Source organism: Muscardinus avellanarius (assembly GCF_963383645.1).
Source record: "Muscardinus avellanarius genome assembly, chromosome: X".
Classification (NCBI taxonomy): Eukaryota; Metazoa; Chordata; class Mammalia; order Rodentia; family Gliridae; genus Muscardinus; species Muscardinus avellanarius.
This window is the reverse complement of record NC_137792.1, coordinates 81,663,527-81,688,800: the sequence shown is the minus strand read 5'-3', so window position 1 is coordinate 81,688,800 and position 25,274 is coordinate 81,663,527. Positions and strand designations below refer to the sequence as shown.

Sequence of the window (25,274 nt, the reverse complement as noted above, 5' to 3'; positions counted from 1 at the left end):
TATTTTTATAAGATAAGGAAATAATGGGACTTTGGTGTGTAGCTTAGTTGTAGAATGCTTGCTTTGCTTGGGTTTGATCCCTAGCACTGCTCCCTTCATAGCAAAGAACACCTTTCGTGGAGTATATTAGGACCTTATTCCCAGACAATTTATTTTATGTATAGCATGAATTAAAATAAAAATTATTAATAGTGAAAGTGAATTGTTAAAAACTTAGTTTACTTCTTAAATCTCTAGGCTACTCTTGCCAGATATCTTGACTTTTTAAGTTGTTGGCCCCCCCCCCCCCCCCCTTTTTTTTATCAGTACTGGGAATTGGACCCAAAGGCATTCTACAGAACTCTGAGCTATACCTCCAACCTTATTTCTTATTTTTTATTTAGAAACAGGGTGTCACTTTGTTGCAGAGGGCCTCACTAAGTAGCAGAGGCTGTCCATGAACCATGATCCTTTTGTCTTAGCCTCCAAAATACTGGGATTACAAGTGTGTAATTTTTAAGACTTCAGTTTTTTTAAAGTGCTATAGATCAAATGCAGGGCCTTTTGCATGCTAGGTAAGTACTGTACCACTGAGCTACACCCCCAGCTCACAAACTTGCTTATTTTTATTTTTGTGGCACTGGGGTTTGAACCCAGGGTGTTCTACCTCTGAGCTATACTCCCAGCCCTATATTATTTCATATTTTTTGAAACAGGGTCTCCTTAGGATGTTGAGAGTCTCACTACTTCTTAAGGCTATCTTTGAACTTGCAATCTTTTTGTAAGTACTAGGATTATAGGTGTGTGCCACCATGCTTGGCTGATTATTTTTAATGATGTGTAAAAAATTTCATTTTATTTTATTTTGTGGTACTGGGGATTAAACACAGGGACATTCTACCTCTGAGCTACACTCCCAGCACTGTTTTATTGTTACTTTGAATGCTCTCATTAGGTTGATGAGAGTCATACTACTTGTTGAGCTGTCCTTGAACCTGTTTTTCTCCTTTTGCAGCCTCCTAAGTACTGATATTACAAGTGTGTGATACCACATCTAGTTAGGAATTTCTCTTTAACTTGAGAATGAAGAATGCTTCATTTTTCAAAGGAAAACCTAAGTGTCATTCTTTAAAAACAGTAGTATCTACATTCACTTCCTTTTCTTTCCTTCTTCTTTCCCTCCTTCTTTTTCACCACCCTGGGGATTAAATCTAGGCCTCCACATGCTAGGCAGGTATCTACTTCCGAGCTAATCCCCTGAGTCTTAAATCTCTGTTTGTATGGCACTGGGACTGAACTCAAGACTGTCCTACTTCTGAGCTACACCTTGCACATTATTATTATTATTATTATTATTATTATTATTAATTTTGCTGTACAGGAGATGGAACCCAGGGGCATTCTACCTCCAAGCTACACCCCCAGCCCTATATTTTATTCTTATTTTGAAACAGGGTCTCACTGAGTTGCGGACGGCCTAATTAGCTGAGGCTGTCCATGAACCACGATCCTCCTGTCTCAGCCTCCTGAATGCTGGGAGTGCACCAGCACTATTGTTACTTTGAATGCTCTCATTTTGAAACAAGGTCTCGCTAAGTTGGTGAAGGCCTCACTGAGTTGCTGAGGCTGGCCTCAAACCTGCATTCCTTCTGTCTCAGCCTGTCAAATACTTTAATTACAGGTGTGTGCCACCAATCCTGTTGAATTTCTTTAAAAAATTATCTGGTCATTTATCTCATTTTATGTTAAGAAGTTAATAAAAATATACATTGTAACTTATTGATTTATAGATCATTTTATAGTTGCTAAGTATATGTTTACATTATTTTTTTTTTGCGGTACTGGGGATGAAAATCGGGCCTTCTACCTCCAAGCGCTACACTCCCAGACCTATTTTATTTATTATTATTATTATTATTATTATTATTATTATTATTAATTAGTGGTGGTACTGGGGTTCCTGGAAACCCTTCTACCTTTGGGCTACACTCCCAAGACCTATTTTAAAATATTTTTTATTTGGAAACAGGGTCTCTTAAGCCTGTGTGGCTGGCTTTGAACCTGCGCAATCTCCTGTTTCTGCCTCCCAAGCGCGGGATTGCAAGCGTGCACCACCACGCCCGGTGACCTATTTTTTTAATATATATTTTTAAAATTTGGAAACAGTCTCTCTAAGGTGCTGATAGTCTCACTACTAAGTAGCTGAGGCTGGTTTCCAACCTGGGTGATCCTCCTGTCTCAGCCTCCCAAGTATTGGGATTATAGGTGTGTGCCATCAGGCCCGGCTGCCATTATTTCAAATTTATTTAATAAATACATTTGTGCTTATCAGAAGAATCTTTCACTTTCGTGAGGGAGGGTTTTAAAAATTTTAACCTCTGTAGTTGATAACATAATAACATTAGTTAGTGTCCAGCATGGTGACACACCCTTGTAATCCCAGTACTCAGATGCTGACACAGGAGAATTGCAGGTTCAAGGATAGCCTCAGCAATGTTGTGAGACTTTTAGTAACCTAGCGAGACTCTGTTTCAAAACAAACAAACAAAAAAAGAAATAACGTGTTTGGGGTGTTGCTCGGAGGTAGCCTGCGCGCGCCCCCCGCCCCCCCCCCCATTTTTTTTTAAGCGAAATCTTAAGCCATGCTTTTTGAGTGAAATTGCTATTTGCATTTTTTTTTTTTTTTTAGGATAGTGGAGATTATCCACTCACCATGGCTGGTCCTCAGTGGAAGAAGTTCAAATCCAGTTTTTGTGAATTCATTGGTGTGCTAGTTCGGCAATGCCAATATAGTATCATATATGATGAGTACATGATGGATACAGTCATTTCACTTCTTACAGGATTGTCTGACTCACAAGTCAGAGCATTTCGACATACAAGCACCCTGGCAGGTCAGTATTTTTAAGTATTTTCTGTGTATCACCTCAAGTTAGCGATGAAAAAGATTCTTACTTATTAAAGGGAAAGGAAATGAGAGTGACTTGAATTATTTTTATTTATAAAGTGACCACTAACAGCACAATCCCTCCACCCCATACTTGTGAAGTTCTAAGAATATATTGGTATTTTCAGTTTTGATTCTTTAAAGTTGTATTATAGCTAGTATATGGTGATTTTGTTGTTGATGCTTGGTTATTATGCCACAACAGGAAGAATTTTTAGATTAGGATATGGTTCTTGAAAGATGTTTTATCAAGGAGAATATTGACACCAAATTTCTGGAGACTGTCAATGTCATTCTGGATATGTAGTCCAGATGTATACCTCCAGCACTCCTACTGAATAATACTTATTCTTTTAATCATAGTGTAAAATTGATTTTTTTTCACATTTTCTGTTAACTTTAGGTCAGGCCAAATTCTTTGATATTATACTTTAATGAAACAAGTTACATTTTTATGCCTCACATTTCTACAACAGTGATATTTCGGTTTTATATGAATAAGGTTCTTTAGTTTCTCCTTTGTGCTAAGGGTAAAATTGTTGATGTACTGTTATTAAATATGTGCTTTTTAAATTTTAGTTTGAATAAATTAAGTGGGCTGTAGTTGTTATTATAAGCCTTAATAATTTTGATTTTTGTCTTTAACTATGGGAGTATTCTTTATCATATTTTCTTAAAGAATTAAATCCATAGCTAAAAATGTACTTCTGTTTCTGTATTATTAAAAATAAAATGCAGGCATTTCCCCATAGGTTCTGCTTTCTTTTTAAAGTCACAAAATATGAATGTGCTCTTGCTTTGTGTATTTAATGTGGTGTTAAGCATTAAGAACATAATGGCTGAGGTAAATCTAAATAAATATTAAGATGAATTATTTAAAATTTATTTTCTGGTACTATGGATTGAATCCTGTGGGGATTCTTACTTTAAGCTATATCCCCAACTCTTTAATTTTTGTTTTGATACAGGCTATCACTAAATTGCTGAGACTGTCCTTGAACTTGCAATCCTGCCATCCTAGCCTCCAAAGTAGTGGAATTATAGGCCTGCACCACCACACTTGGGGTGCATATGAAATAGCCTTGAGCAGAAGATTGGAAACTCTTAAGAGCGCTAACAGCTATAAAGATGTAGTTTTGCACTGTTATTTCTTACAATGCACCAAATAGGAATAATTTGGAGTAAACTAAAAAAATATAAAATCATCAGACCTTTTAATTACTACATTTATTTCATATTGAGGTTTGAACTCTGGGACATATAGCAACAGAAGGTGGCTCAGGAGGAAGATTTATGAAATGGTATTTTTTATAAATGAAATGGTATGAAATGGTATTATAAAAATACCATTTATAAAATAGTATTTTTTTCCTTTTTTTAATTTTTAATTTTTTGTGGTACTGGGGATGGAACCCCAGAGCATTGTACCTTTGTGCTACACCCTGAGACCTAGTCCCCCCCAATATTTATTTATTTATTTATTTATTTATTTATTTATTTATTTATTTATTGTTCTGGAGTTCCTGGAAACCATTCTACCTCTGGGCTACACTCCCAGACCTATTTTTATACTTTTTATTTGGAAACAGGGTCTCTTAAGCCAGCCAGCTGCGGCTGGCTTCGAACTTGCAGGATCCTCCTGTCTCCCTCCTAAAAGCGGGGATTACAAGCGTGCACCACCACGCCTGGCTTCAATCTTTATTTTATTTTGTTTTATTTCTTTGGTGGTACTGGAACCCAGAGGCTTTCACCTCCGGGCTATACTCCCAGACCTTTTCTTTTTTTCTTTTCTTTTCTTTTCTTTTTTTTTTTTGGTGGTGGTACTGGGGTTCCTGGAAGCCCTTCTACTTCCAAGCTACACTCCCAGACCTATTTTTACATTTTTATTTGGAAACAGGGTCTCCTAAACCAGCGCGTGAGCTGGCTTGGAACCTGCGCGATCCTCCTGTCTCTGCCTCCCAAGCGCGGGGATTACAAGCGTGCGCCACCATGCCCGGCTTAGACCTTTTCTTTTTATATTTTATTTGGAAACAGGGTCTCACTAAGTTGCTGAAAGCCTCACTAAGTAGCTAAGGCTGGCTTCGAACCCGTGCGATCCTGCGATCTTCCTGTCTCAGCCTCCCAAGAGTGGGGATTACAAGAGTGCGCCACCATGCCTGGCTCTCAATCTTTATTTTTTATTTTTTATTTTTTAAACAATTTTTTTATTGAACATAAATGGTATACATTTAAACTATATTTGGTGCCCTCTCCCCCCGCCCCCATTTTTCCTTCCCCCTCCCACCAGTGGTTGTCCAGGTTAACCATGTCATATTCATAATTTACACATATTCAGATGTAGACCCTCATTAATCAAGATCAGCCTTCCTCCTCTCCTATCTTTCCATTCAAACTTTGCTGATATTTCCCCTCCATTATCTGGAGTCCCTCTGGTATCCTCTGTGTTTCCTAGTTTGGGCATATTAGAGGAAACATGTACCTTATCCTTCTGTGCTTGGTTATATCATTTGCAAGAAGATGGAAAGCCCTGGAGAACATTATGTTAAGTGAGATCAGTCAATCTTTATTTTTGAAACAGGATCTCACTGAGTTATGAAAGGTCTCTGCTAAGTAGCTGACGCTTTTTGTGAACTGCAATCCTCCTGTCTGAGCCTCCCAAATGCTGAGATTACAAGTGTGTGCCACCCCACCCGGCTACTTCTTTACAATTTTATTATTGTCTTTGTGATGCTATATAATGGAGTAAAAGTAATTAAAAGCAAATATCGATAAAACTCCAATTTTATGCAGTTTGATTTAAAGCAGTCAGGTTTTCTTTGGTTACTGAGATAGCTAAATCACTTCTGTATAAAGTGAAATTTACTTAGAAGATGAATCATGATCTCCGAAAAAGGTCATTGTAGGGTATGTAATATAGGAAAGTGGGATATTAGCATAACTGAGAGTCAAATTCCATTGTTTTGAATCCTAATTTAACTTTTAATGTGAGTCATATAACCTGAGGCAAATTTCCTAATCTCCCTATGCTGTAATTTGTCCACCATTACCTTTGAGGGATGTTCGGATTGGGAGATGATTCCTGAAAATATTTTGTGTAGGTTACTTATTGTCATATAGTAAGTATTCTATACAGTTTATCTGTTTTTTATTGTTGTTTTCATTTGTTGGAGATATATTTTACTTTTTTGTTAGAAGCCTTGAAGCCAATATCTGCTTAATTTTCCTAATTTCATCTTAGATTGTAAATTTTTGTATCTGTTTGACTAAATTCAATATTTTACCCCTTTAAAAATAGCTATGAAGTTGATGACAGCTTTGGTGAATGTGGCACTAAATCTTAGCATTAATATGGATAATACACAAAGACAATATGAGGCAGAACGGAATAAAATGATTGGAAAACGAGCCAATGAGAGGCTGGAACTCCTGCTACAAAAGCGAAAAGAGGTAAATTTTTATATCGCATATTTAGTATTTAGTTAGTACAACTCGGTCTCCATTAATATAACTTGCTAGTTTCTCAGATAATTGTTTGAAAGATCAATTTATGTATTTATTTGTCCTGGTGCTAGGAATTGAATCCATTACCTTGTGCATGCTAAGCATGTACTTTACCATTGAGCTGCATCCCTCGTCCGATGAAGGGTTTAATTTTAAATAACATTTAAAATTCTGTGTTTAACTTAGGTTTTGTTGAATATCCATACCAACAGTACGTTGTTGTATATCTGTGTGGCTAGTTAAGATTACTGTACTGTAAGGTGATTTGGTTCAGTCTGGAAAGTTATCAGATTTTGGTGAACTTAAGTACTCACATAAATTTTCTGTTCAGAGTTTAAGAAAATACTGTTTTTCTGTTTTTTTTTTTTTTTTTTTTTTTTTTTTTTACAATTTAAAGATAAATTAGGAGCTGAGTGTGGTGGCTCACAATTGTAATCCTAGCGCTTAGAAGGCTGAGACAGGAGGTTCGCATAGGTTCGAAGCCAGCCTCAGCTATTTAATGAGGCTCTCAGCAACTCAGTGAGACCCTGTTTCCAAATAACTTATAAAAAATAGGGCTGGTGTTGTAGCTTGGAGGTAGAAAGCCCCTGAGTTCTACCTCCCAATACCACAAAAATAAGATAAAGTAGTTTTTGGAGTATTTTATATTCTTTTGTGTATTTTGGATTTTGTTATGTGCTTAGTGTAGTATTTGTATTTACGGTGACTGTCTTCTAAGTATTTTCTTCAGCTTGTTGTCAGGATAAAATGAGATTTCACAATTACTTTAAATAATTTTGAAAATTAACTTCTAAGTTATTTATTTGCATTTAAATCAGAATTTTAATATAGTAAGAGACATTTGGTTAACATTGCCCAAAAAATTCAGCTTTGACTGGATAAAACATTGTATTACCCTTGTGGTAAAAAATAATAAATACATTCTTTTTTTAATTTTTTTAAATTTTTTATTGGTGCACTGTATTCATACATCATAGTGGGATACAAACTTTTGTAGACATACATGCACACATCGCCCAGTCAGCCCCCACCCGATCCCCACCCCATTCCCTCCCCATCCCTCCCTCCCATGCTTGGCTTAGTAGTTGACATCTAGTATTATAGCAATTTATCCAAACTTAAAAATGATAATCTCACATAACAGTTTCATTTGTCTGATACCAAGCTTTTGATGACTTAAAGATAACATTTCAATATTTTTTTTACTTTCTTTCTTACCAGAGAATATTTTTTTTTCTATTTTTTATTTTTTGGTGAAACTATCATATATTTATATATTTATTTTTCAGGAAAAAAAATCTATCCTAATATGGAATATGGACTCTAGATACCAACAACGATCTTGAAAAAGAACAAAGCTAGAAGATATATATTTTCTGATTTCAAACCATATAAAGCTACAATAATTGAAACAGTGTAGTACTGTTCTGAAGGCAGATATATAAACCATTGGAGTTAAATACAAGCCTAGAGCTAAACTCTTCCCTATATTGTCAAGTTATTTTTGACAAGGTTTCCACGAACATTTGGTGGTAGAAAAAATAATCTTTTAACTAAATATTGTTGAAAAATAATAATTACATGGAAAGGAATAAAATTGGACCCTTACCTAATCCCATATACAAATATTAACTCAAAATAGATAAAAGACCTAAATATAAATCTTAAGACTATAAACTTTTAGGAGAAAATCTAGGTCATAAAAACTCACAACATTGAAATTGGCAGTGATTTCTTGGATATGATTTCAATGGCACAGGCAACAGAAGAGTATACAAACTCCCTAAAAAACAAAAAAAATATATTGTATATCCAAAAACAATGTAAACAGAGTTAAAAGTTACTAATAGAATTGGATAAAATATTTCCAAATGCTATATCTGAAGGTATATTAATATTCCAACTAGAAATCCTAAAAATTAACAACAATAAAGGCAAACAATACAATTTAGAGATAGGTAAAAGACTAACATAAATAATGAATCTCCACAGATAACCAGTCTTAGTTGTCTGTTGGATGGAAAATCTTGTTTCTCTGGTTCTGGTGTGTGTTACCTATTTCTTCTTTGTAGTTAATCTCTGAGTATTTTCTCTAGTGCTGGTTTTGAAGACATAAATTCCTTCAGTTTCTGTTTGTCATGGAAACTTCTTATTTCTCCATCTAATTTGATAGAAAGTTTTGCTGGGTAGGAAATTTTTGGCTGGAAGTTGTTTTCTTTCAGAGTTTGGAATATGTTACTCCAAGCCCTTCTGGCTCTCATGACTTGGTTTGGGAAGTCTGGAGTGATTCTAATTGGTTTGCCTCTGAATGTCACTTGGCCCTTTGTTTTTGTTGCCTTTAAGATTCTCTGCTTGGCTTCCACATTGGTCATTTTGACAATTATGTGGCGTGGGGATCCTCTTCTCCGATCCTGTCTAAAGGGAGTTCTATAAGTTTCCTGGACCTGTGTATCAACCTCTTGCTCTATGTTTGGAAAATTTTCTGCTATTACTTCCTTGAAGAGATTGTTGATCCCTTTGGTTTCACTTTCTTTTCCCTCCTCTATTCCAATTATTCTTAGGTTAGCTCTCTTAAAATGGGCCCATATTTCTTCAATATCAGATTCCTGCTGTCAGATATTTTTTTCTAGATTAGAAACTATGCATTCATTTTTGGAATGGTCATTTTCTAAAGCGAGATTCTGTTCTCCATGTGGTCTAATCGGTTGTTTGTGTTTGAATTGAGGCCTTTACTTCATTAATTGCATCCTTTATCTCTTTTTGGCTCTCTCTGAGTTCTTTTCGAAGCACCTCTATTATTTCTACATTTATTTTCCTGATTTGATCTTCTAGAAATCTCTGATTTTCAGTTTTATCGGGTTCTGATGTTGTGGGGTTGTGGGCATTCATTGCTCCAGTGTTATTCCTCTTTCCCATGATTTCGGAAGTTTGTGCCTTCTCTGGGTTCTTCCCTTGGGTCACTATGACTTCACTTAAGGTGTTCTGGATCTCGAGTCAGTAGTATCTCAGACCCCACTACTCCTTTATTGGGTTGTATCACAGAGTCTCCGACCCAGAGAGTCGATAGAGGCTGCTTTAGACTGTGGGGGGTGCCAGGTTTCACGTTCTCCTATGGTGTGATATCTCTGCCACCGCCACTCCCCCACTGGGTCAAGTCCCAGGGAGTACAGTACTGGGATTTCTCCTCTGTGGCCCCCAATTTGACTCACTGTTCTTGAGTACACAGTTGTAGCCGTACTGGACTCTGTGAATTCGCTGCTGCTGCCGCCGGTGGCAATATGGTGCTGCTGCTACGCCCTCGGCCGTGAGGCTGGCGTATTTCTTCTTGGTTTTGATTTCCACTCTGAATCCCTGCAGCGTATGCTGAGCTCAGCCACTGGGAGCTTCAGATGTTCCTTCGCCAAGAAATCCCGCCTGGCTGTTCCGCAGCGGCTCACCTCGGCTTGCTGTAGCCGTCTGGTGAAGTCGCCGCTGCCGCCGGCAGTATGGCGCTGCTGCCGCATCCTCGGGCGTGAGGCCAGTGTATCTCCTCTGTGGCTCTGAGCTCTGTTCTCAGTCCGCCTTCTCTCTGGAGCCTGGTGATTTTTTTGTTTATCTGGTGATGGTGTTTTCTGGCTATGAAAGGCGCTGATTTTGTGGTAATGGATATTGGTTGTTAGCGGGGCTCTTAAGCCCCGCTTTTCTCAGTTGCCATCTTCTCGGAAGTCTCCATAAATACAATCTTGATGCTACATTTGTAATTTCAATTTTTTCTTCTTTGTTGATAATATTTTGCTATTCAGAACAGAGATGATTATTTTTCTCATACGCATAGTCTACTGTTTTAAAAGTATTAGTGACTCAGTCTAATTCAAATACTTATTATGGCAGTTCATAAATTACTTGAGCTTTAAATTTTTTGAAGAGGAGGAGGAAGCTGTAGTAGCTGTTGGTGTATGGGATATGCACCTTTGATAATAATAATGAATACAAAAAGTACATACCCAAGTTATTATTTTAAAATACAAGATGATATTGATGCGAGAAAAATATATTTTGTATAATCCAAATTTAACCTAACCTTAGATATAAAAGAAAAAAATCTCTTAACTCTTTTACTTTGATATAAAATTAACAAAAAATTGAGGTGTATGCTTGATTACTTCAGGTTAGTCTTTCCTCCAAACAATTTAGTAGTGCCAGACACACTGGTGGATGCCTGTAATCCCAGTACTTGGGAAGTTAAGACAGGAGGACCATAGGTTTTTGAGACCAGCCTTGGCAACTTAAACCAAGACACTCAGCAACTTAGTGAGACCTTGTAAAAAATTAAAAAAGCTTATAGTTCAAAGGCAGAGTATCTCTTAATTCAACCCTCAGTACAAAAAAAAATTAGTACCTTTTTTTGTTCTTTGACATGTAGTAGTTAACATGCTCTTCTTTTTCAGACTATAAAGGTCAAGATAATGAAAGATTATCTTGTGTCTTTTATATGGACATATATGTCATAATTGTTTACAATAATAATACACTGTATAACAGATTTCCTCTAACAGTTTCTTTGTACAGTGGAAATTTGGGAGCATTAAAAATTAATCTACTAGTCAAACATTAGAAACCAAGTCAAATATTGTAGAATTGAATAGACTTTAACTATATACAACTTTTAATTTTTCTCTGTAGTTACTTTGTCTAGTTAGAATAAAAATAAGATGTCATGACAAATGCTGAAGGAACCTACATTTCTTTATATTTGTAGCGACTTTTAGTTGTTGTTCTGGTTGTCTTCTTTTACAATTAAAATGAAACGTTGTATTCTTTTTAGCTTCAGGAAAATCAAGATGAAATAGAAAATATGATGAATGCAATATTTAAAGGAGTGTTTGTACATAGATACCGGTAAGTCAGAATATTATTTTTGTAATTAGCACTGTAATTTTTATTCTTCAAGTTGATATACTTAGTGGTTTAGGAAGTATTAGTGGAAAAAAATCTGAGCTCTGCCACCGAGTCATTTTTGGTAAGTCATTTAACTGCAGTGGACTTAGCATTTACTCTGAATAATGGGGTAATGCTGTGCTTGATTTGTATCTGATCAGGCAGTGGAAGATACTGCTGTTATTAGGAATCAGAGTACAAAACTACTTAATTACATTTGGGTATACTGTGTTGGGAAAGACTGTATGTGTGGACTCCTAACCCTCTTCCATTTGAATATCATTGGGAGAATTTGGATAAATTGAGATTTTTTTTCTTTTGCTGTTTTCAATGACTAGAATAAAGAAATAGGTAAACATACTCTAATTTCTGCTTATAATCTCTTCTTAAATGTTGGCAGCATTTTTATTCAACTTTCTTTTTTTTTTCTTGGTTCCTGGAAGCCCTTCTACCTCCGGGCTACACTCCCAGACCTATTTTTACATTTTTTTAAAATTTGGAAACAGGGTCTCCTAAGCCAGCGCTCGCGGCTGTCTTCGAACCTGCGTGATCCTCCTGTCTCTGCCTCCCAAGCGCGGGGATTACAAGTGTGCGCCACCACGCCCGGCTTTTATTCAACTTTCTCATTTCTTCAAAGTGTCAGTTTTGGATTAGGTTTGATGCTTGCCTTGTAATATCCTCATATTTAGTCTTAAGATTTTGTTTGTATTGTCACCAATACCGTAGTCATTACCTTATCATAGAGATTATTGTACTTCTTCTAAAGCATCCTTTTATTATGTTACTCTTCTAGAAGCCTTTATTGACTTACCAGTACCTACAGCATGAATTTAATATTAGTTAGTCTGAGCTAGTCATGGTAACACATGCCTGTAGTTCCAGTTATACAGGATCCTGAGACAGAATGATCACTTAAGTCCAAGTGGTCAAGATGAGCCTGGGCAAACATTGTGAGACTCCCATCTCAAGGAAAAAAAAAATCCAGGCATATTGGTACACGTTTGTAAGCCCATTACTTGGGAGGCTGAAACAGATGTATTATGGGTTTGAGGACAGCCTCAACAAGTAGTGAGATTCTCATCAACCTAGCAAGACCCTGTTTGAAAAAAAAAATAACAGGGATGGGGATATTGCTCAGAGGTAATACCCCTGGGCTCAACCCCCAATACCAAACAAACAAACAAAAAATTAAATGATTTAGAAACCAATTGAGCTTTCTTAAATGTTATGTTTAAGTAATTTTCACCTTGAAAATTATGGCCTAAGACTAGCATGCCTGTTTTCTTTTGAACACACTAAGTCAAATAGGTATGAGCAAAGGCTTGTATATGGTCTGATATAAAAGTTGAAGGTGATGCCGGGCTTGGTGGCGCACGCTTGTAATCCCCGCACTTGGGAGGCAGAGACAGGAGGATCACGCAGGCTCGAAGCCAGCCGCGCGCGCTGGCTTAGGAGACCCTGTTTCCAAATAAAAATGTAAAAATAGGTCTGGGAGTGTAGTCCGGAGATAGAAGGGCTTCCAGGAACCCCAGTACCACCAAAAAAAAAAAATAAATAAATAAATAAAAAATAAATAAAAAATAAAAAAATAAAAAATAAAAGTTGAAGGTGAGATTTTGTTTGTAGTTGTATTTAATTTAAATATTTACATGTTGATAATTCTGGTTTGCCAACTAGACTATATGCTCTTGACATTTGGGGTCTTGCTTCAGTTCTCCTTTATAATCCTAATAAACTAATATTTATGTCTTAAATAAATATTAATTTCTATGGTATAGTGGTACTGATGACGTATACTTTTCCTTCCATTTAGAGATGCAATAGCTGAAATCCGAGCTATATGCATTGAAGAGATTGGCATTTGGATGAAGATGTATAGTGATGCTTTTCTTAATGACAGTTATTTAAAATATGTTGGTTGGACTATGCATGATAAGGTAAGATGCACACTACAGACTTTATAAATAGACATGGCTGTCTGCAGTTCTCATTTGTAAATGGATTGTCTGTGAGTGTGTATACCTTGGGCTATATCGCCATAAGCCTTTCTTCTTTATTCTTTTCTACCAGCTTTGTGAAAATTTGGTTTCTAATATCTAAAGTCCCCTTGCCACAGATTTAATCTTCAACTTTGTGTTATAATACTGGGGTCCTATAGTCTTGAGCTATTTTGAGAGCGCTAAGAAGAACCTTACTCTTTTGCTATCCTAGTGTTACTTTTTTTTTTCTAGGTCATCCTGGGGATGGGATCCAGGGGCATTCTACTTTCAAGCTCCACCCATAGCCCTATTTTTTATTCTTTATTTTGAAACAGGGTCTCACTGAGTTGCAAACGGCCTCGCTAAGTATTTGCTGAGACGGTCTTAGAATCATGATCCTCCTATCTCAGTCCCCCAAGTGCTGGGATTACAAGGGTGCACCACCATGCCCAGTGCGAGTGTTGCATATTTTAAAAATTTACCTTTTCTTCTGTGCTGGGAATCAAAACCAGCATTTCACACATAGTAGCTAAGTACTCTCCCACTGAATTGTACTCCCAGCTACACCTCATTTTTAAATTTTCCTTTGTTGATAAATATGTGTCCTAATCAGATGGTTATACCTTATAATTTAGACTCTGACCTTTAACTTATTTTTCTAATTACTATGCTTATATTGCCTCCTTATTAACCTTGAAGAAGTTCCTTCCAAATATTGCATATTCTTGTATATACTATCATCTTTCAAAATAGTTTTGCCCTAAACAAACTTTTTAAAGAACTAGAACTGTCATTTGACTTACAAAAACAGTAATCCTATAAGTATTTAGTCTTAAACATATATACTGATTTCTATTTTTCATTACCAAAGATGAGTTTCTGAAGACGTGCTGTTGTTTAGAATTTAAAGTGGAAAATATATAGATCTTGAATATTCAGGTTGGAAATATACAGTTTGAATATATTTTCTCTTTTTGTTTATTTTAGCAAGGTGAAGTGAGACTCAAATGTCTTACTGCTCTACAAGGGCTTTACTATAACAAAGAGCTTAATTCCAAACTGGAGCTATTTACTAGTCGGTTCAAGGTTAGTATTTAAACATTTCTTTTAATTTGAAAATATCTTTATTATTTTTCTTTTAAAAATACTTTAATCTTTTTCTTCTTAGGATAGAATTGTTTCTATGACCCTTGACAAAGAATATGATGTTGCAGTACAAGCAATAAAATTGCTCACTCTTGTTTTACAGTAAGTATTTTGTCTATTTCTAATGTGCAGTTATTTAAATAATACATTAGAGTACTTGGTTCACACTTTAATAGCTTAAATAATTAGGTTTTACAACTAGAAATGTGCCTTACATTATTATTATTATTTTATTTATTTATTTATTTATTTATTTATTTATTTATTTATTTATTTATTTATTTTTTTGGTGGTACAGGGATTCCTGGAAGCCCTTCTACCTCCTGGCTACACTCCCAGATCTATTTTATATTTTGAAACAGGGTCTCTTAAGCCAGTGCGGCTGGCTTCGAACCTGCGCGATCCTCCTGTCAACCGCCTCCCAAGCACGGGGATTACAAGCGTGCGCCACCACGCCTGGCTTACTATTATGTTTTTTAAGCGGGGTTTCACTGTATTGCCCAGGCTGGTCTAGAACTTCTAGGCTCAAGTGATTCTCCTGCCTTGGCTGCCCGAGTAGCTAGGAACACAGGTGTGTGCCACTGTACCCAGATAGAAATTTAATTTCTTCATGTAAAGTTGAGAAAATATAGTAAGAAGGAACTATTAAGCCTGTGAAACTTTGAGCTAGAAATTTATGAATTCCCACTGTCTTGGCTAGTTTTATTCCTATTTAACTTTGATGCTAATTGAAAAGAGTTAAACATATGAGTATATTAAAACTGTGCTTATTATATTTCATTACATTTCCAGAGTATGAGTAGTTACTGAATCCTCTTATTCTTCTATATTACTGGTAAAAGTCAGAATCTAGAACATATTCTATTTTAATATGTGATAGACATGCTATACATATTTTTCTAATAAAATGTATTAAAGTATATGAAATACAATTTAACATTTTGACCATTTTTAAATGTAAGGTTCAGTATTTTCACTTTGTTAGACAACTGTCACCTTTATCCATCTCTAGAACTTTTTCATCATTTCATATTGAAACTCTCTCTCTCTTTTTTTTTTTTCCTGGTGGTACTGGGGTTGGAACCCAGAGGCGTTCTACCTCCGGGCTATACTCCCAGACCCATTTTTATATTTTATTTGGAAATAGGATCTCATTATGTTGCTTAGAGCCTCACTAAGTAGCTGAGGCTGGCTTCGAACCTGTGCGATCCTTCTGTCTCAGCCTCCCAAGTGCGGGGATTACAAGCGTGTACCATCACATCAGACTCTTAAGGAATTAAATATAACTTCAGAACTTTCCATCATTCTATATTGAAACTTTTATTTAAAGATTTAAATACTAATTCCTTATTCCTCTTTCTCTAGGCTCTGGTAGCCACTGATTAATTTATTTATGTGAATTTAATTTTCCTGGATATTTTATATGAGTGGAATCATAGGGATAGGTATTATTTTTTGTCTGGCTTATTTCATTCAGTGTCATATCTTAAAGGTTTATCTATACCATAGCATTTATGAGAATTTTTTGCTTTCATGGCTAACATTTCATTGTATGTCTATACCCCATTTTGTTTATCCTTTCATTGGTGGTGGACCAATGAATGACCTTTGAGCTGTTTCCACCTTTTGGATATTTCGAAACATTACTGTTATCAGTACTTGGAGGCTGAGAAAGGAGAATTGCAGGTTCAAGGAAATAGTGAGACTGAGCAAATAGTGAGACTCTCATTAACCTAGTGAGACCCTGTTTCAAAGCATAGGAAGAAGGCACTATTGAGCCTGTGAGACTCTTGAGCTAGAAATTCATGAGTTCCCATTGTCTTGGTTAGTTTTATTCCTATTTAACTTTGATATTGTGGATATGGCATAAGATACTCTGAACACGAGGAAAACAAATATCAGATTGGGGAAAATATTTACATCAAAGGTGTCAATTTCTGCAAATCATTTAAAAGAACAAAGTCAGGAAAAGTGTCAAAAGTTATGGATCAGATAATTACAATGAAAGGAAATGCAAATTTAATAAATGAAAATATGTTCAGTCATTCAGAATCATGTACATTAATTAAATTGAGACCATCTTTACCTATTTGCTTAGAGATTATAAAAGCCTTTTACAATGTGTTAGTACTATCCTGGGTTGTTGAGTATCTGAAGAAACAGGCTCTTATACATTGTCACTACAGTAAAATATTGTTAAAGGGAATATAAATAGCCCTAAACTCCTTGAAGGAAAACTTGGTAGTAACTATCAAAATTTAGAATGCCTGCATTCCCTAACACAGCATTGTTTGTGATAGCTGAATTTCTAAAACATTTAAAGTGTTTATTAATAGAAGAATTAAATTAGTACGTCTCGTAATAGTATAAACACTTCGTGTAAATTATATTATTTAATGCAGCCAACTTGTGAATGGTGGTTGTGGTTATCCCTATGGAATATCTTTACTGTTATCTATATGAAACGGGCCTATTATGCTAATTATAAATAAAGCAATTCTTGATGTATTGGCATTTTCTGAGATTTCACTTACAGGGATTTTTTTTGAGCAGCAATTACTATTACAATTTTTTCTTAACTTTTTGTTTAATATGAAGGCTGTTAACATATACATATGTTATATAAATATTAAAAGTTTCCTGATCTAAATAAGAAAGTAATAGTACTCTTCACATACTTCTGTAGCTTTTTCGTCTCCATTTATATAACATAATATGAACATCTTTCCTTGTGTCTGATAGTCTTATTAAATATAAGATAGCCATATTGTTGGGTTTTTTTAGCCTTGTATATACCTAGTAACTAAAACTTGTTACACATATTCCTTTCTAAAAAGTTATAGTGAATGAAAACTGCAGATTTAAAATACAATAAATAGCCGGGCGTGGTGGCGCACGCTTGTAATCCCCGCGCTTGGGAGGCGGAGACAGGAGGATCGCGCAGGTTCGAAGCCAGCTGCGCGCTGGCTTAGGAGACCCTGTTTCCAAAATGAAAATGTAAAAATAGGTTTGGGAGTGTAGCCCCGAGGTAGAAGGGCTTCCAGGAACCCCAGTACCACCAAAAAAAAATACATATATATATATATATATATATATATATATATATATATATATATATTTTGTTTTACTCAGTATCTTTTAATTATAAAGACACATGTGGTTTTTTGCACAATAGGTCAGTATTTATAGGTAGAGGAATTTAAATCAAAATGCTTTGAAACTTGAATTTCAACAACTGACTTTGAATTTCTTTTTCCACTTATGAAAAAGTATTATTTGCTTAAAAATCAGATTTCTAGAACCCATTAATATAGCAGAAAACCAAAAAAGCATCTGTGCTCTTCAACTATGTTCTTAGAATTTCTCTGCTGGTGATCTTCTGATTTTTAATTCACGTATAATGGTACAAAACCTAGTTTTTTATTTCATATTTTATATAATATTCATATTTTATCTTAATAAGATAGTTCTTTTGTTGGGGCAAGCTTTTTTCCAAAAGATGGTAATTACCTAAGTTTGATTGTACTTGGGAGTCTGGGAAAGGAGGCATGGATTTGAGATGAAGTTTCAGTAGCAACTTAGTGAGATTCTCGGCAACCTAGCAAGACTCTGTTTCAAAATAAAATTAACGGGGCGGGGGGGGTTGTATCTTGGAGGTATAGTACCCCTGGGTTCAATCCCCGGTACCACAAAAAAGTTTGATTTCAAGCCGGGCGTGGTGGCACACGCTTGTAATCCCAGCATTTGGGAGCCTGAGACCGGAGGATCACAGTTCGCAACAGCCTCAGCTACTTAGTGAGGCCCTCTGTAACTTAGTAAGACCCTGTTTCAAAACAAAGAATAAAAAACAGGGCAGGGGGTGCAGTTCGAAGATAGAACCCCCCTGGGTTTCATCCCAGACCCACCAAAAAAAAGGTTTGTTTTCTTTTTAAATTTTTTTTATTTAGCACAAACCTATGAAAAAAGTACATGAAGTTTTTTTTATTCTTAATATGCTTAGAATTATGACATTATTAAAAACTCATTACTGCCTATTTTGTTTTAGGAGTAGTGAAGAAGTTCTTACTGCAGAAGACTGTGAAAATGTCTATCACCTGGTTTATTCAGCTCACCGGCCAGTAGCAGTAGCAGCTGGAGAATTTCTGTATAAAAAGTAAATTTATATTTCTCTTACTACTTTTTAAAGTATACTTTCATAACAGTACTTATTGTGATATACTTTGATATTAGATATTAAATGTCTATAAAATAGAACATTTAGTGCATTTCAAAGTCATACTTTCACACTTTATGTTTTCTTTTAAAACTATGTTTCTCCAGTTGCATCTCTTTCAATTGCATCTTTCTTTTAAGTTAAATATCTATGGGCACATATACACATGACATAGGGTTTTTTTTCTTTGCCTTGCTGGGGCTTGAACTCTCCCTCACACATGTAGGCAAGTACTCTACCACTAAATTATACTCTCCAACCACTAATGGATATACTTTAAGCTTACCTATTTTACATTAAGACTGACCTCTTCTAGTTATTTACTCTTGTTTTTGCCTATTTCAGCTTCCAAATATTACAATATTGAGCTTATTTTTCTTTTCCCTGAGAAAATATTAATAGTTTTACTTTAACAAATTAATGTAGTTAGGTATAAAAATTTCAAGAATCTTATGGTCTCTTTTATGATGCTATTAACCATTTCAGATTAGGTAGTATAGAGACAGATATAATTGATCATAGAAAACATTCAGCAGATGTTATTTATGTAATGTCTTTTATTTTTTAATTCTATCTATCTATCTATCTATCTATCTATCTATCTATCTATCATCTATTTATTTTGGTGGTAATGGGGTTCCTGGAATCCCTTCTACCTCCAGGCTATGCTCCCAGACCTATTTTTTATATTTTTATTTGGAAACAGGGTCTCTTAAGCCAGCTGAGGCTGTTTTGAACCTGCGCGATCCTTCTGTCTCTGCCTCCCAAGTGCGGGGATTACAAGCATGCACCACCACGCCCAGCCCATATATAATGTCTTTTATTTATTTTTATTTATTTATTTTTATTGGTATTTTTTTCTTTTAAATTTTTTTTATTGGTGCATTATATTCAAACATCATACTGGGGTAAAAAACTTGTGTGTATAAACATGTACTCATCGCTGATTTAACCCCTACCCAATTCCCACCCCATTCCCTCCCCGTCCCTCCCTCCCTTGCTTGGCTTAGTGATTGACTTTGATATGTTTAAGTACATTATGTGTTTTAGAGATTTTCCTCTTCCCCCCTCCTTTCTCCTCCTTTAGGTTGTCTTTTTTGCTCCTCTATAGGATTTCCTCTTTCAAGAGTTCCTCCTATGATCCATTTCTCCCTAACTCTCACATATTAGGGAAAACATCTGATTTCTTATTTTTTGTGACTGACTATACTCACTTAGCATAATGTCCTCCAGTTCCATCCATTTACCTGAAAATGATGTAATTGAGGTTTTTTTTTTGATGACTGAGTAAAATTCGATTGTGTACATATCCCACAGTTTTGTAATCCATTCATCTGTTGATGGACATCTTGGCTGGTTCCATAGTTTGGCTATGGTGAATTGTGCAGCTATGAACATAGATAGATACACATGCATTAGTTTGGTAGTTTGGCTTCCTATCTTTTGGATAGATACCCAGAAGTGGTATTGCTGGATCAAATGGTAGATTTGTTCCCATTCTTCTGAGGATTCTCCATACTGTTTTCCAAAGTGGTTGCACTAATTTGCAATCCCACCAACAATGTCTTAGAGTTCCCACTTCTCCACATCCTCGCCAGCATCTGTTGTTGTTTGTGTTTTGAATGATTGCCATTCTGGTTGGAGTTAGGTGAAATCTCAGGGTAGTTTTGATTTGCATCTCTGATTGCCAGTGATGTTGAGCATTTTTTTATGCATTTATTGGCCATTTGAATTTCTTCTTTTGTGAAGTGTCTATTTAGTTCATTTGCCCATTTTGTTATCAGATGCTTTGTTTTCTTATTGTTGAGTTTCTTGAGTTCTCTGTATATTCTAGATATTAGTCCTCTATTGGTGGTGTAGGTGGCAAAAATCTTCTGCCATTCTGTTTGCTCTCGGTTGAAGTTCTTGATAGTTTCCTTTGCTGAACAGAAGCTCTTCAGTTTCATGCAATCCCATGTATTTGATTCTCCTTTTAATTTGTTGTGCCTTTGGGGTCTTGTTGAGGAAATGTTTATCTGTGCCTATGTGTTGTAGTGTTGGACCTATGCCCTCTTCAAGGAGCTTCAAGGTCTCTAGTTTAATTTCCAAGTCTTTGATCCATCGTGAGTTGACTTTTGTACAGGGTGAAAAAGTGGGATTGATTTCCAATTTTTTCATATGGTTAACCAGTTTTGCCAACACCCTTTGTTGAAGAGGCTATCTTTTTTCTAGTGTATGTTTTTGGCCCCTTTGTCAAAAATCAATTGGCTGAAAGTGTGTGGACTTGTTTCTGGGTCTTCTATTCTGCTCCATTGGTCTATACATCTGTTCTTTTGCCAGTAGCATGCTGTTTTCATTACAGTGGCTTTGTAGTATAGTTACGTCAGGTATTGTGATTCCTCCTGCGTGGTTTTTGTTGCTGAGAACTACCTTGGCTATTCTGGGCTTTTTGTTATTCCAGATAAATTTAAGGACTGATTTTTTTATGTCTGTGAGGAATTATCTTGGTAGTTTAATGGGCATTGCGTTAAATCTGTAGATCACTTTTGGGAGGATGGCCATTTTAATGATATTTATTCTGCCAGTCCATGAACATGGAAGATCTTTCCATCTTCTAAGATCTTCTTTGATTTCTTTTTTCAGTGTTTTATAATTTTCTTTGTAGAGATCTTTTACCTCCTTGGTCAAGTTTATTCCTAGGTATTTTATTTTTTTGTGGGAGATCCTGAGTGGAAATGTTTTCTGAATTTCTTTTTCAGTGGATTTATGGTTGGTGTACAGGAAAGCTTCTGATTTTTTAAGATTGATTTTGTATCCAGATACTTTGCTGAATTTGTTGATCAGTTCTATAAGTCTTTTGGTTAAGTTTGTTGGGTTTTCTAAATATAGTATCAAGTCATCTGCAAATAGTGAAATTTTGAGTTCCTCTTTTCCTATTTGTACTCCTTTGATTTCCTTTTCTTGCCTTATTGCTCTGGCTAGAGTCTCTAGTACTACATTGAAGAGAAGTGGTGATAGTGGACATCCTTGTCTCGTTCCAGTTTTTAGGGGGAATTCTGGAAGTTTTTCCCCATTTAATATGATGTTGGCAGTGGGCTTATTGTAGATTGCCTTAATAATGTTGAGAAATGTTCCTTCTATTCCAATTCTCTGCAGTGTTTTTATCATAAATGGATGTTGAATTTTATCCAATGCTTTTTCAGCATCTATTGAGATGATGTGATTTTTGTCTTTGATTCTGTTTATATGATGAATTACATGGATTAATTTTCGTATATTGAACCAGCCTTGCATCCCTGGGATGAACCCTACCTGGTCATGGTGTATGATTTTCTTGATGTGGTTTTGAATGCGTGTTGCTAGTATTTTGTTTAATAGTTTTGCATCCAAGTTCATTATTAGTGTGATTTTGGCTTCATAGAATGTATTTGGGAGAGTCCCGGTGTTTTATATTTCGTGAAATAGTTTGAGTAGTATTGGGGTTAGCTCTTCTATAAAGGTTTTATAGAATTCGCTTGGGAAACCATCTGGTTCTGGGCTTTGATGGTAATCTCTTTATTGCTGTTTCAAACTCTTTGATTGTTATTGGTTGGTTTAAGTGTTCAATATCTTCTTGACTCAGTTTAAGAAGGTTGTCTTTATCTAGGAAGTTGTCGATTTCCTCCAGATTTTCCATTTTGTTGGAGTATAGTTTTTCAAAGTAGTTTCTGATAATCCTCTGGATTTCTACACTGTCAGTAGTAATGTCTCCTTTTTCATCTCTTATCTTCATAATTTGGGTTGATTCTCTCTTTTTTTTTTGGTTAGGTTAGCTAGTGGTTTATCAATCTTGTTAATTTTTTCAAGAAACCAGCTTTTGGTTTTGTTGATTTTTCTGTATTGTTTTTTTATTCTCTATTTCGTTAATTTCTGCTGTAATTTTAATGATTTCCCGTCTTTTGCTGGCTTTGGGGTTCAATTGTTCCTGCTTTTCAAGGGCTTTGAGGTATGTCGTTAGGCTATTTATTTGAAGATTTTCTGTTTTTCTTATGTGAGCACTCAGTGCTTTAAATTTTCCTCTTAAAACAGCCTTCAAAGTGTCCCAGAGTTTTTTGATATGTTGTATCTTTTATTTTCATTTGTTTCTAGAAATTTCTTGATTTCACCTCTTACATCTTCTATTACCCATTCTTCATTCAGGCGTGTGTTGTTCAGTCTCCACATGTTTATGTTGTTTCTCTGGGTTCTTCTTATAGTTGATTTCTAGTTTCATTCCATTATGGTCTGAAATGACACAGGGAAGTATGTAACATTTAAAAAATTTGCTAGTGCTCATTTTGTGTCCCAGGATGTGATCTATTTTCGAGAAGGTTCCGTGAGCAGCTGTAGTTGGGTGAAATATTCTACATGTGTCCAACAGGTCCATTTGGTTAATGTTGTTCTTTAGTTCTGAGGCATCTTTACTGACCCTTTGTCTGGAAGATCAGTCTAGTATTGTGAGAGGTGTGTTGAAGTCTCCCAGTGTTATTGGGTTGGGATTTATGTGTGACTTCATTCACAAAGAGTTTGATTTATGAAAGTAGCTGCCCCTATGTTTGGGGCATAGATGTTGATTGTTGTTATTTCCTCTTGCTGGACTATTCCTTTTACCAGTAAAATGTGACCTTCTTTGTCTCTTCTAATAAGTTTGGGTTTGAAGTCTAACTTGTCTGATATCATAGTTGCTACTCCTGCTTGTCTTCGAGTACCATTAGCATGGATTACCTTGCTCCAGCCCTTTACCTTGAGTTTGTTCCTATCTTTACTCGTAAGGTGTGTTTCTTCTAAGTAGCAGGTGGATGGATTCTGGCTTTTAATCCATTTTGCCACTTTATGTCTTTTTATTGGGGAGTTGAAGCCGTTTACATTCAGTGTCATTATAGAGAGATAATTTTTAATTCCCAACATGTTAAGATCTTATTTCTGTTTGAGATACTGTTTATTCTTATTTGCTTAGTGGTCTGCTGGATGGGAATATAATGTCTTTTAAATAGAACATTTTATACTACACATACCTTTTTTTTGGGTTAAGATTTGGTTAAAATGTCTATTTGTAGTTCAGTGTTTATTCGAAAGAGTTGCTTGTTTAAAACTTCCATCCTTAACCAGGCGTGGTGGCGCACGCTTGTAATCCCAGAGCTTGGGAGCCTGAGACAGGAGGATAGCACAAGTTTGAAGCCAGCCTCAGCTATTTAGTGAGGCTCTCAGCAACTTAGTGAGACCGTGTTTCCAAATAAAGTATTAAATAGATCTGGGAGTATAGACCGGAGGTAGAATATCCCTGGGCTTAACCCTCAGTACCATTAAAAAACAATCTTTTTATCCTTTAGATTTCTATGAATTGTTAATCCATTATTAGCTTTATTTTGTTGTTTCTGAGGAATAAAAGCCACACTGTCCATAGAAAATGGAAGCTGAGTCGCAATAATGTTGCAAGAATAGAAGGAAAAATACGTTCAGTTTTAAAGAAGAATATGTATCACAGATTTTGTGCATAAATGTTTGTTAGTATAGTTTTTGAAGTGCTAAGGATCAAGCTAAGGTCCTTAGACGTACCATATATTTACATCCTGAGTCCAGTGTTGTTTCTTTTATGAAAAGAAATAGTATTATAACATTTCATAAAGCTTTTAAAAAGAAATCACTTATAACTTAGTATCTAAGGTTTCTAAAGAGAAATCACTTATACCTTATTATAATTAACTTGAGAAGTTAGTTTAAGCCGGGCGTGGCAGTGCACTCTTGTAATCCCCAGGCCTGGGAGGTGGAGATAGGAGGATTGCACAGGTTCGAAGCCAGCCATGCTGGCTTAAGAGACCCTGTTTCCAAATAAAAAAGTATAAAATTATGATGCCAGTCTGGTATGGAGCTGTATTTCTATTTTCTGTATTTCTATCTTCCTAATAAACTTCTTTAAAGCTTAAAAAAAGTATAAAATTAGGTCTGGGAGTGTAGCCCGGAGGTAGAAGGGTTTCCGGTAATCCCCAGTACCACAAAAAAAGGGTAATTTAATAAAAGGACTTAGAGGTCACAGTTCCAATAATGCTATGTTCATATATGAAGTTATCAACACCAATCTCAATTAGATGTATAGGAAGGTGAACAGAACTAGTTTAGAACCTGGGGGTGAACACACTAAATGTGGTATGCATATGTTTCTATCATTCTGACCCTCATGATATATAATTACAATGCACCAATAAAAATATATATTAAAAAGATTTCAAGCCACAAAATGAGCTCAATAAAAAAAAGGACTCCAGTACCTTCAGGACTGGAATGAAAAAGGCTTATGGAATTTATTTGCTTGATGGCTTAATGTTAAAAAAATATTGTATATATCCCCTTATTCCTGTGTTAGATGTTTAAGTATGGAATCCAGACAAAGTTTATTTTTATTTTTTTAATTGAAAACAAATGATATACATTTAAACTGTACTTGGCCCCCACCCCGTTTTCCCTTCCCCTCTCCCAACAATGAATCCAGGGTAACCATGCTATATTCATACTTTTACACATAATCAGATGTAGCCACTCATCAATCAAGTTCAGCCTTCTTCCTCTCCTATCTTTCCATTTAAACTTTGCTGAGATT

General features: G+C 35.6%; 1 protein-coding gene across 3 annotated transcripts in view; it reads left to right on the top strand.

Annotated features, from left to right (window-relative positions):
* Positions 1-25,274, top strand: part of STAG2 (STAG2 cohesin complex component) — a gene marked incomplete at both ends in the record, with an annotated part of 100,409 nt that overhangs the window by 24,389 nt on the left and 50,746 nt on the right. For all 3 annotated transcript variants that reach the window (XM_080718594.1, XM_080718595.1, XM_080718593.1), the window contains 7 exons: positions 2,669-2,873; positions 6,222-6,373; positions 11,232-11,305; positions 13,158-13,281; positions 14,311-14,409; positions 14,492-14,571; positions 18,515-18,622. In XM_080718594.1, coding sequence (XP_080574720.1) covers positions 2,669-2,873; positions 6,222-6,373; positions 11,232-11,305; positions 13,158-13,281; positions 14,311-14,409; positions 14,492-14,571; positions 18,515-18,622 — 842 coding nt within the window. The remainder of the gene's footprint in view (positions 1-2,668; positions 2,874-6,221; positions 6,374-11,231; positions 11,306-13,157; positions 13,282-14,310; positions 14,410-14,491; positions 14,572-18,514; positions 18,623-25,274) is intronic.